At 41.5% G+C, this 12677-nt stretch overlaps 1 protein-coding gene across 5 annotated transcripts in view; it reads left to right on the forward strand.

Annotated features, from left to right (window-relative positions):
* Positions 1 to 1951: 1951 nt before the first annotated feature.
* NEDD1 (NEDD1 gamma-tubulin ring complex targeting factor) overlaps positions 1952 to 12677 on the forward strand; it is a 35526-nt gene continuing 24800 nt past the window's right edge. The window contains exons 1-4 of one of the 5 annotated variants that reach the window (XM_053921914.2): positions 1952 to 2030; positions 4313 to 4456; positions 6720 to 6814; positions 10679 to 10795. In XM_053921914.2, the coding sequence (XP_053777889.1) occupies positions 4321 to 4456; positions 6720 to 6814; positions 10679 to 10795 (348 nt within the window). In that variant the 5' untranslated portion in view covers positions 1952 to 2030; positions 4313 to 4320. Of the gene's footprint in view, positions 2124 to 2151; positions 2303 to 2591; positions 2809 to 4312; positions 4457 to 6719; positions 6815 to 10678; positions 10796 to 12677 lie in introns of those variants that run through there. The other 4 variants (XM_053921917.2, XM_053921915.2, XM_053921913.2 and 1 more) reach the window with 4 other exon arrangements.

Consider the following 12677-nt stretch of genomic DNA (forward strand, 5'->3'; position numbering starts at 1 on the left):
TGGAGGTTTATCAATTTTATCAGCCATTTCAAAGAATACTGTTTATTTGTTTTTCAATTTTATTCTCCACTCTAATCTTTGTGTTCAATTTGCTTTTTTTCTAGGACCCTGGAGCGAGAGCATAAATCATTGATATTGGATCTTTTCTCATAATATAGATACGATCTATATTTCTAAGCATTGTTTTAGCTGAATTCCATAAATTTTCATTTGTTGTAATATACTTACTCAGTTTGAATATTTTCTCATTTATTTTTTGTTTGATTTCTTCTTTGACCTATGGGTTTTTTAGAAGTAAAGTTATTTAATTTTCAGATATTTGGGGATTTTTTAGATGCTTTTATCTTTTCTATTTCTATTTCATTCTATTGTCATCAGATAACATACTTTTTAAGATTTATTCTTTTAAAATTTATTGAGATGTTTGTGACAGGACTGTTCTAGATGAACAGTTCTAAGTCTTGATGAGCCTGTGGCACCAGCAGGGAGGAAGAAGTGGAGGTTAACATTTGGGTCTTTGTGCTGTGTTTTGGCGCTTGCCTATATTGCATAATGGTCTACAGCACAGTGTTCGTAGCCTTATGGATCTGGGTTTAACTCCGGTCCATGTCATTTCTTAACTGTGTGACCTTAGACAAGTCACTTAACCTCTGTTTCCTCATATATCAAGTGGGAATATATAATAATACATTTGTGTTTTTAAGACAATGAAATTATATATGTAGTGTATGTATACATATTTATATATACATACATACAGTGTTTAAAGTATATTCAATATGTTTTTGTTATATAATACAATATGTATATATGATATGTATTATTATATCATATTGTTTTATATATTCTAGTTTTAATTTTCCTGCTGACTTCAAAGTTTCAGAGATCTAGTCTTTTCCTGCATTTGTCCTGACTGTCCCTGTCCCCACTCCCTTACCTTGTTTTCTCATTTCCCAAATTTTGGCCTGTCAAAATTTAATTTAATAACTTCAAGAACTACAAATTATACAATTAAGGCAGTTGCTGCTTGCTATCTTTCCCCTTTTGAGGTTCCCCATCAATCTTTACAACTCAGTAGGATTTCTACTTCTGCTCGCGAAAAATTGTACTTACTAGTTTTCCAGTTATTTGCAATGTGCGTACAAATAGATGGGGCTTATGTCCCTAGCTCAGAAACACAGTCCATACGTACTCAGATGACAGAATAATAACAGTGTTTGCAGAAGAAATGCCCTATATTTACCGTATTTTAAGCAAAAATTGTTAGTAGAGCTTCTAGGAGGGTCAGGTAGAAGGGGCACTTGAAAAGCTCCGTTCAGCTCCTTTTCCACCGAGAAGGATCCCTTTCAAAAGAACCGCCAACCAGATGGTGTTTGAGGTTCTGGTCTCAGCATCGTGGTGCGGGAAAAAAGATCATGGGTTTGAAGACAGATAACTGAGATGCTTACACTTGGGATTATTTATTAGCCTTCCTGAGCATGTTTTTCTGTTTGCATGTGGCATTATCTCCTCTTTCCTCTTTAGGAAAGTCCACCCTACGCCCACAACCATGTTAATTTCTCTTACGTCGGGCCTTCTTACATCACATACCTTCCCTTTCAAGCAGTTGTCACAATTTCACTTTTCAATTAAGCGTGTAACTATTTATTAACGTCTGCCGCCTAACGTCGCACAGCTGGGCGTGCGACTGTAAGCTCCACGGAGCCAGGGACTATGAGCATTTGACCTCATCCCTGCGCTCCCGGAGTCTAGCAAAGTGCCTGGCACACGCGCAGACCGCGAACACGTGCACGACAAAGGGGTAGCGCTTGAGGCCGGAGCGCCGGAGCTGGGACGCGGAGGGAGGCGCCCTGGCTCGCAGTTCCCACCCAGCCCCGCGATCCCGAGCCACCCACGGAGGCAGCGCCTGGCCCGGTGACGCCACCGAGGGCGGGACTTCCGGCCGCTGAAGTTTAACAGTCCGGGCGGGAGCCGGAAGCCCAGCGCCGGAGCGGGCCGCGGTGTGGCCCCCGGTGTACCGCGGCCGAGAGGTGAGGTTCTGCAGGGCCCGGGCTCAGTGGGCCATCGCCCTCCCTGTCCCGGGACGTTCCCCAATCCCGCCCGCCCTCCGGCCACCTCTGGAGGTGGGTCGGGGGTCCCGGGGCTTTGCGCGCCGGAGCTGGTCCCGCGCTCGGGACGGTTGCGGGGCTGGGGCGCGGCGGCGGGCTCGGCGCGGAAGTTCCCGGGAGCCGCGGGCCGGGGTCGCGCCCCTCGGCCTGAGACAGCTTCCTGCGCTGCCTGAGAGGTGGCGGGGTGAGCTCGGGTACGTTGGCGGCGGCTCTGGGGAGTTTGCTGCCTCCGCAAAGTTTGCAGCTTATCCACAGTCGGTCCCCCTTTTTGCAAACCTCTAAACTGCGACTCTTTTATTAGGCGCTTGAATGCCTTTTACAAGGTAATCCCAGTTGAGCAAGGCTCCTACAAGTAAAGTGTATTTTTGGTGAATGAAAATTGGAGAACTTTTATTGGTTTAAACTAAGTGTTGTAGTGGAGTTGTTTCACATAGCCGTTATCCCCAGGTCCGGGCTGGCGGTCTGTTACAGCCTTGTGTCCTGTCTGCTCCCTCTTTATGGGACCCACTTTGAACGGCTGATGGAATTAATGCGCCTTCCTTCAGTGTGCTCAGTTCTCAGAAGACGGAGGTGGACGGGCAGATGGTCCCCTTCCCCGCTCAACTTTCAGAGAACAAAACACATCAAATGAGTTGGCCAGAGGCACTGTCACCTAAACCTTGGGGCACATCTCTTGAACCCACTTTTTCTGAGCCCCGTCGTAAGTGATCTTTCCACTACACCACACCGCTCAACAGGAATGGTGTAAGATTATAGTGACGACACCTTTCAGTTGTGTTTCCTGGGTTTAGAGATTCCTTGCTGCACTTCATTGTTCCTTGAGGAGAGAACCAAAAGGACGCGTTACTACATGTTAAGGCACCAAATCCAAATACTGTGCCTTCATTGCAACAGATGACTTAACGGCTTTTAGTAGCACTGTATTTATCTGATGAGTGAAGCATAGTGAATCACATACGTGATTCTAGTTAACAAAAGTTTTAACTTTTTAAGAAACACATTAAGAACTTTTTTTTTTTTTTGGTCTCTCGAGAATCAAAGGGCTCTGTAATTTCTCATTCTTCTAACTTGTCCTTTGAGATGGGGTATACTGGACAAAAGTGTGATGTTTTGTTATGACTTGGAACCCGGTCTGTGACATCACTAAAGCTGTGCTGTACTCTTGAACTGTCCACACCTGGAAGGCTTGGAGGATATTTTTCTAGGTTCCCTTCTTTTCCTTTCTCCCTCTCATGTATTTTTGAGCATTTTTTTTTTACCTGTCATATATTACCATTTGCTGCTGTTCAAAGTGTCTGCCTCGAGCAGTTTTCTTGCCTTCTGTCTTCTAGATTGCTTTAATTTGTGAAATCACTTTGTCAGCATTGTGTGTTTGAACTGTATACTGTAACTAAATGATGTGAGCGAGGACATTGTAGACCAAGAATTGGTGTAGGGACTAGTGACATCTCCTTTGGCTGTATTTGCTGAATTTGGAATTATTTGGAAAAACTGGAGTGTCTTGATGTGGACCTGCGGGTGTGCTACATTTTATGATACATTTTAAAAAAGATCAGGAGGTTATCTATCCGACACTTATTTGTGAGTACCTACTGTGGGCCAGGAATGTTTCAAGACTGGTAGTAGACAAGACCAAATGCCTGTCCCGAGGGTCTTCGCAGTCTTGTTGAGTGGGTGGGGGCAGACATTACGAGTAAAAGAAGAGTTGCAGGTAGGAAGCAGTGCCGTGAAAAGAAATGAAACAGGATCGTAAGATACAGAGCACCTGGTCAGGGGCTGCCTTCGTCATGCTGGTCAGAGGAGGCCTTTCTGAGGAGGGGACAAGTGAGCTGAGACTGCAATGACATGAAGGAGATGAAGGTGGGAAGCCTGCGGAAAGAGCATTCCAGGCAGAGGGCAGCAAATGGAAGGCAAGAAAGGCGGCCCGTGAGCCTGATGGCTCCAGGGAAGGAGTTGTACCTGGGCTAGGTCATGTAAAGCGTGCAGAGAAGTTTGGGTTTCGTTATACTTGCTGCAGAGAGCCATGGGAGGGGTCAGCTAAGAGAATGATGTGGTTCACAGTTTAGGAAGGTCACTCCAGCTACGTTGTGGTGAGCGTCCCCTTGGGACAAAAGCGCACAGTAGTGCCTCTTGTTTTAGATTAGATGCTTCATTTTAACTTTCTTTTTCCCTATCTTTGTTTTTAAAAATGTTTTAAACTGTAGGTGCAATCATGCAGGAAAACCTCAGATTCGCTTCATCGGGAGATGATGTTAAAATATGGGATGCTTCATCTATGACACTGGTGGATAAATTCAACCCACACACAGCACCACATGGAATCAGCTCGATGTGTTGGAGCAGCAATAGTATCCTTTAAAAAAAATAACCACTTCTTGTTAGGTTTAACAACCAACGGGACTTTTGCATGCATCCCATAATGAGAAATGTATTTTGCATAGGTATGAAAGATAAAAAGAAACAGGAACTTCTTAAACAATATAGCATATGAATACACACTGATTTCTCTTGATTTCATTTTTAAAAATTTCAGTTGCAGTCCACTACACTGAAAAACACTATTAATGTAGATGCATATATATTAATTATTAGATCCAGACTGTAGAATTAGTTTTATCTAAAATTTGTTATTGAATCAAATGGAATAAGGTAGGTAATGCTGGGGAAAATTCTGAAAGGTTTTGAAATTAGTTTTTGCATCTACATTTAAATATTTGTGGATCTGGTCTGGAAATTAATGATAGAACTCATAGGTAGAAGCAAAGTTTGGGGGAGGAGATAAAAATTAAAATTGTCCAACATGCCCCTCTTTCTGATGTTCTCTTGTCTTTCTCTTCCTTTCTATGATGAAAATAGGCTCCTTGCCTGAACGTTCAGAGAACTTACGCATTTTCGTAAGCTTTTAATGTTTCTGATTCACATCCTCCCTGTTGTAGTAAGATCCTGTATGTGGACAAAATAAATGAGGCCGTGCGCCTGTAAATCCACATTTCTCAGCCTCGCACTATTGACATTTCGGGTCATAAAATTCTTTGCTATGTTGCTATGGGAGCTGTCCTGTGCGTTAGAGGATGTTTAGGAGCCTTTCTGGCCTCTACCTGCCAGACGCCAGTAGCCCCCAGTTGAGAACCACTGCTGCAAACAAAATACTTTCTCTATGAAGACGTTCTGTATACTCGGTGTGCTAGGCATTGTTCTTTTGTAAAACTCATACATATACACTGTTTCTTAAACAACAAATTAGGTTTCAATGTGTCTGATAGTATCAATACCAAAGGATTAACATTCTGCTTCCTGATGAAAATAAAAATGTCAAAGTTTTAAAATATGATGGATTTATGAACAAAACCATCAGAAGTTTTCATGCTCAACCAAATCTTTCAAATATGTAACAAAAATGATGAAATTTCTTATTGAATTAAATTTACTTACTCATTCCTTGAATTTGTGTTATAGTAGCAGAATAAATGACTTCGATGCCGTATTGATCAAACTCGGGGTGAAGTGACTGCAGTTTTGAAGTACTCTCCAGATGTGTAGTGGCGGGAAGTGTTTTGAAGGGAGTGACAAATATGAGAGGCTGCTTCTCTATTACCGGATTTCTATTATGTTTAGAGGTTAATTTTTCTCTGTTACTGTATAAGAGAAAAGTAGCAGTTCTTAGTAAGATTTATTAGTTTTGGTTTATTTGTAACCCAAGGGGTTTTGTTAAGAGTTGGCATTTTCTGATAAACTCCTGCATGGTCTGTCAGTAAAGTGACTGTGAGGAGGTATCATGTGACTTTTGGGGAACTGGTCTTATTTCTGTGGAGCGTTCCTGTACAGGAGATGTGCGTCTGAAGCCTTTGTGTAATCTTACTCCTGATGAAGCTTTGATCCCTTACACGGAGGTTAGCTACTGATGAACAAAGGCTTCCCAGACTCAGAAACTTGGGGCCCACTCTGCATGGATTCCAAAGATGGGGTACATGGTGACGTTCCAGGGAGATTAGTCTTCTATTTTTTTACCCTCTCACATTATCTTTCATTTTTTTTTTCTTTGCTATATTAATAATATTAAACTTTAAATAATTTAAATTTAATTTAAAATAATTTACCCTCTCACTTTATCTTTCGTTTTTTTCTTTGCTATATTAATAATAATAAATTTTAAATTAGTTTAAATTTAATTTAAAATAAAACTCTTATAGTTAATATGTAGCCACATTTATTTATATTTGCTATTTACTGTAATTTTTATTTTTAATGCATTTAAGATTGAAACATTCATAAAAATTCTGGTTCTGAGAAAAGGTCAGATTTAATTTTTTTAGTAGACAAAGATAGGAGACTAGTGTAGATATTTGCTTGCTAGCTTAAATGGATACCAAGCACTGCGTTAATAAATAAGTATCTTGAGCAGTGTTTACTGCTGATTAATATATGATGATGGTGGTACTTTTATTGTGCTTTCATTCTTGAAGGATGAATTTAGACCTTCCAGCCTACTTTGAAAATGGAATAGTATTTCACATGGGCTAAGTAACTCTTTTATCATCACGATTCTTATGTTAATAGTCTAGTGCTAGAGATGCTCGTGGATTGTTTTACGTTCCATAACTCTTCTTATAGATAACTTTCTAGTGACAGCATCTTCCAGTGGCGACAAAATTGTTGTTTCAAGTTGCAAATGTAAACCTGTTCCACTTTTAGAGCTTGGTGAAGGGGTAAGTGATTTAAAAAAAAAACACTTAAAGTCTTAGCTCTGCTTGGGTGGCAACTACTTATTTATTGTGCTTGCAACTTAATATAAAGGTGTTTAAAAGCATTATTCTTAACCTGAGCCGAAGCTGAAAATAATACCATAACTCTTATAGGTGAGATAGGTACTGAATCATCTTTAATTAAAATTAATAGTGGGTCCTAGGAGAGCAATCAAAGACTCAGATTTTGTCAGCGAGGCTCTTGCTTTCTCCATTTTTCCTCTGTGGGAGGTTCCCTGGTGTTCGCTGCCTTTTTTAGGACCAAGTCCCACTTAAGTCACAAGGTTGAATTGACCATAAAACTTTATAGCTGACGTAGCCCTGCTGTCACTGACACTGGGCTGAGGACTGTCCGCTAAAGACCTCTGTCTGATGGGAGGCTTCTGCTTTTGCTTCTGTCCACGTAGTACTGAAGGGTCTGTCTGAGCCCCCCAAGCTCTCTGGGAAAAGGGTGGCTGGTCCCAAGCATTTAAGTGGAGCTTTCATTGCATATTGTTTTCTTATTCTTTCATTTTTTAAGTTAATCCCTCTGATTCAGGATATTGCTGGCTACCTCACTTCCAATCTGTTGGAAGCTATTTCCAAGCTATTTCTTTTTTAAATAAAATAAGATCTAAACAAAAAAGGTACAAGTAGTTGGTAGCTTGTTCTTTTTTAAGTTTCAGATTTTCCTAGCAGACGCTAACGCATTAGGAATAGTCCTAATTTTACACATTGGAACAGGGGAGGAACCCAGTTAGAAAGAACCCAGCAGGACAGTGGCATATGAGCTCGTTTAATTTAAAAAGGACTTTTGATTTCTAAAATTTCCCGACAGTGTCAGGTGGGATGGACCCAAGCTTCAGTTGCACCCGGCCTGCAATATGTTGCAGGCCGGGCCAGAGAGAATGCTAATTAAGGGGGAAATGGAGTTCGAGGCCTTCTGCCTGTTGAAACTCAGTTAACTAAAATTGAGGCGGAGAGCTTTCCTGGTTGATAAAAGTCAAAATGTACGTACTTCAGGAGCAGGCAAAAACAATTTAGTTAACATCTTTGATCTTTAAATCTTGTCAGAGGCAGATGACAAACATTTGTTTTATTAAATATGAACATCAAAATGATTTTGATTTCCTCCTCCACCACCATATACATTATGCTAGCTTTGTGCATTATGCCTTAGAACCAGTTTGATGCCTTTTTGTTTTCATTTTTAAAGTATAAAAATAGCAGATGGAAATCACAAACGTGACCCGGTTCTACGAATTCTGTGAATATTTCACGCCAGTGGCTGTAGTTCTTTTTCCCACAGTTACGAAATCACATCAGAATGCATGGGATGACGTGAGGGCATTGTAGTTGTAACTTGAATTGGCTTTAATTTACTTACAAAAATGTTTTGCAAACATTGGTTCATTAGCCTTTACCAGTAATTTCTTGTAGCGTAAGTGTTTTGAAACCTTTGCTTTGTAGGATCTAAGTCCTTTCACTCATGTGCCATTTGAGATATTAGACCTTTTCCAGATGGAAAATATGGTTCTCATTTAAATGTTTTCTGCGTAGACCTTTTAAGTTTATATTTATTTTGTTTGATTTTGTATTTTATTTCTTTAAGGTAGGCAGATTGGTATCAACAGTATTGTAAGGGATATGATAGGCTACTATGTAACCTAGAAATTTGACCAGCTGTTATTTTCAGATTTTAAAAACTGTACCCGTTGCTCGTGTCTTAGGGTACAGGATTTCTGTCATAACCACTGGGTTTCTATGAGGTTCGTTAGTTACATTAAAAATATACTAACACAAAAATTTATCATCAGGGTAAGCCAGCCGTAACTATAGCTTTTGTTCTGAGCCCTTAAAAGTACTCTGACTTGTTTTTGACAATTAGAATCCTAATATATGGATCTTTGATGGACATCGTTCTCATCTGTTTTCTGCACAGGTTAATTTTGTAGTTCTTAGCGAACTGTCCTGCTTTGCAGTGATAACCTGATTCTAAGTCTTATTAGTCTGTTTAGACCAAAGTCAGTTCCTAGTATGGTGCCTGCAAGAGAATTACACCTACTATACTGAAGCATTGATGTGATGTGCTCTTTATGTTTTTATAGTGTTAGTCATTTTGATTCTTGATCAGAATTCGAGAGCGGTAAGAAACCTTGAGGGGGGACGGCCATCAGCACCCTTTTAGGGATCCAGTGCTGTCTTAAGTATACCTGAGGCTGTTTTTGAGGTGTGCGCACTCCCAAGGTACGAACAGTGATCTAGTCCCCGTCTTTCATGTCTCAGATGGACAAACGTAGGCTCGGAATGGTGAGATGACTTGCCTAAACCTACATAGCTTGCCTTTTAACTTTTAAGTGAGTCACAAATATGTCCCCTTTGGAATTCATGTCTTTTTCCCCATAGCTTCCAGTGGGGGCAAGAACTCGAATGTGACTGTCTAGCGCACCTGGAGGTTAGGTAGGACAGAACGTGCGAGGCTGTGCTCTGGCAGATGGATGGGCACCACTGTGTGACGACACTCGGATAACCGTCGGGAGAGAGACTTGGCAGCTCTGTGTCTCAGCCGTTCCTTTTACAAACACTTTGCTGAGCACGCCTACGGTCTCCTGCTCTGATGAGAGTGACATTCAGGTGGAAGACAGACAGTTAACTTGTGAATGGAATACCCAGATAGTGATAAGTTGTTATGTAGAAAATTAAAATAAGATATTGGGATAGCAAGTTACATTGGGTGGCCAAGGGGGTTCTCCTGAGAGGTGTCATTTAAGGTGTTGTCAATGACCAGAGGAAGCCCTTCAGCCAAGGGTCAGGGAATTTAGGTTTCTGGGCAAGAGCAGCTGTTGTAGAAGCCTGAGGGCACGTTTAGGGTTGTTAGGTTTAAGGGATGTGGGAGGGTCATTGTGGCTGGGGAATTGGTGGCAGAGGAGCAGAATGGTGGGGGTTGGAAGGGGCCGGATGCTTAGGGCTTTGGTAGCCAGGTTAATGAGTCTGAATTTATTCTAGGGTTGATTAGGAGCTGTTGCAGATTTTTAAATGGGAGGGACATGATCAGACTAATTTTTAAAGGTCACCCTACTTAAGGGGAACCGAATGGAGAGAAGCAGAAGCAGGGGTGGAAGCAGGAGACTGGCTGGGAGAGTGCTCTTGTGGCTCTGCAGGGTTGGGATTAGGGTGTCGGCCTGGAGGCAGATAAAGGGGGGCATATAGGATTTATTTTAGTGTTGGAGTTTAGAGAAGTTATGGTAGATCGGGGGAGAGAGAAGGAAGAATCAAAGGTAATTCTGGAATTTCATCTTGAGAAAGTGGATGGATGTGTCTGTCCTCACAGACACGGGGAAGGCGGTAGAGTCGGGTGCCCTGACTGGACGTTTGAGAACAGGGTTTCTTAGGAGGAGATTTGTCGTGAGACTTTGGGCAAGTATCCTGTTCTCTTTATGAAACTTCCCCCTTCTGTAAGATGAGGGATTCACACACGCTTTAAAGTCTCTACCCGTAGTGTTTTCTGAGCTGTGGGTTGGTGGTTACCCTGTGCAAATGTAAGTGCAAGCTTTATTAGGGGGAGATGCTAAGGAGGGCAAGTAAGCCGTGGTGGGAGGCTGGGACTTGTGGATACTCCCTCAGCTTCCTCTGCCACCCCTGTTGTGTGGGAGAGAGCGAGGGTCTGGTTGGTGTCCTTGAAGCCCTTTTGAACCCTTTCCAGCTGCTGGCTCCATATAGAAGATGATTAGAGGTGAATCTTTAGTATTAGCATGTCTATAGCATTTAATTCAAATGCTTACTGAGTGTTGACTAAGACTTGAAAGTCACCTCTGGGCTCTATTAAATTAATTTTTTTTCCTTTAATAGCAAAAGCAGACATGTGTCAGTTTAAATTCCACATCTATGTATTTGGTAAGCGGAGGCCTGAATAGCACTGTTAACATTTGGGATTTAAAATCAAAAAGAGTTCATCGATCTCTTAAGGTAAGGAACTTGGGTTTTTTGTTTTTTTTTTTTTAATGCTTACAGAAATGGTATCTTACAATGTGTTAGTTACCAAACTTTTCTTTTAATGTTGATGTTTTATGATAAAAATAAGATGCTTCAGAATTGAAGTGAGGTTTGTTAGGGAAAACAAAGATGCTGTTTAGCCAAAAACTTATTTTTGTATGTTTTTTCCTTCACTTTATGTCACTAAGGTGTAATATTGGTGTTTAAAATGTTTTATTTTTTCACTTAGTTCTAGTCTTGTTTAAATGAACCACTTCCTTCGCAGTTTCTGAAGAATGCCTTGTTGTCATCAGAGATCTGTTTTGGGGGCACTTTGGAAAAAGCGTGGGTTGGGGACGACAGTGGTCTAGTCTCTGTCTGGTGTTAGGGTTGGAGAATTGTCTTTTTCTTCAGTTATTTGGCTGCTCCTGTTTGTGTTCACTTTTCTACGTTCCTGCTAGGTATCTCTGATCAGATGTTGGAAAGGGTAGTCCTTATGAACTCATTTCATTTAAGACTGTATTTCCTCCACGTGGATTCCCTCTTGCATTTGGGAGACAAGCGAATAGAGAGGAAGGCAAATAACTTTGGAGTTCACCCTGGAATTGAATCCCGGCTCTTTCACTTAGCAGTTGTGTGAGCTTGCACAGGTTTCTCACCTTTTCTGTGCCTCATTTAGTTAACTCATCTGTGAAATAGGAAAAATGACATTGTCTCCAAGATTGTTTTAAGGATTAACAATAATATATAAAGCTCTCAGCATTAGTAGGTACTCGGCAAACAGAAGCAGCTGCTGTCATCTTTGAAACATACTTGCTCATTCTGGGTTTGGGGTATTTGTTTTCTGCTCTCTTCCATTTTGCAGTGCCTGGTTTCTTTTTCTTTTTAAAAATATTTTATTGATTGTGCTGTTTATAGTTGTCCTAATATTTCCCCTTTTGACCCTTCCGCTCAGCACCCCCTACTCCCCGCAGGCAGTACCCGCCCGCGCCTCCCTCCCCCACCTTTGCTCATGGCCATGGGTCACACATATAGTTCTTTGGTTGCTCCATTTCCTATATTGTACTTTACATCCCCATGGCTATTCTGTGACTACCAATTTGTACTTCTTTTTATTTATTGTTCAAGTACAGTTGTCTCCATTTCCCCACCACCACTCCCCCTTACCCCACACATCCCGGCCTCCCACTCGTGATCCTACCCCCTTTGGCTTTGTCCTTGTGTCCTTTATACATGTTCCTTGATGACCCTTTCCCTATTCTGCCCCCCATTATCCCTGCCCCCACCCCCGTCTGGTTACTGTCAGTTTGTTCTTTATTTCAATGTCTCTGTTTATATTTTGCTTGCTTATTTGTTTTGTTGATGAGGTTCCACTTACAGGTGAGATCGTATGATATTTGTCTTTCACCGCCTGACTGATTTCACTTAGCATAATGCTGTCCAGTTCCATCTATGCTGTTGTGAAGGGTAGGAGTTCCTCTATTTCTGCTGTGTAGTTTTCTGTTGTGTAAATGTACCATAGTTTTTTGATCCACTCATTTGCTGATGGACCCTTAGGTTGCTTCCAGCACTTGGCTATTACAAATTGTGGTGCTTTGAACATTGGGGTGCACAGGTTCTTTTGAATTGGTGTTTGAGGATTCTTAGGGTATAATCCCAGCAGTGGAATTGCTGGGTCAAAGGGCAGTTCCATTTTTAGTTTTCTGAGGAAATTCCATACTGTTTTCCACAGTGGCTGCACCCGTCTGCAATCCCACCAACAGTGCACTAGGGTTCCCTTTTCTCCACACCCTCTCCAACACTTGTTGTTTGTTGATTTGTTTATGATGGCCATTCTGACTGGTGTACAATGGTATCTCATTGTGGTTTTAATTTG

The sequence above is a fragment of the Desmodus rotundus genome, chromosome 3, assembly GCF_022682495.2.
Source record: "Desmodus rotundus isolate HL8 chromosome 3, HLdesRot8A.1, whole genome shotgun sequence".
Classification (NCBI taxonomy): domain Eukaryota; kingdom Metazoa; phylum Chordata; class Mammalia; order Chiroptera; family Phyllostomidae; genus Desmodus; species Desmodus rotundus.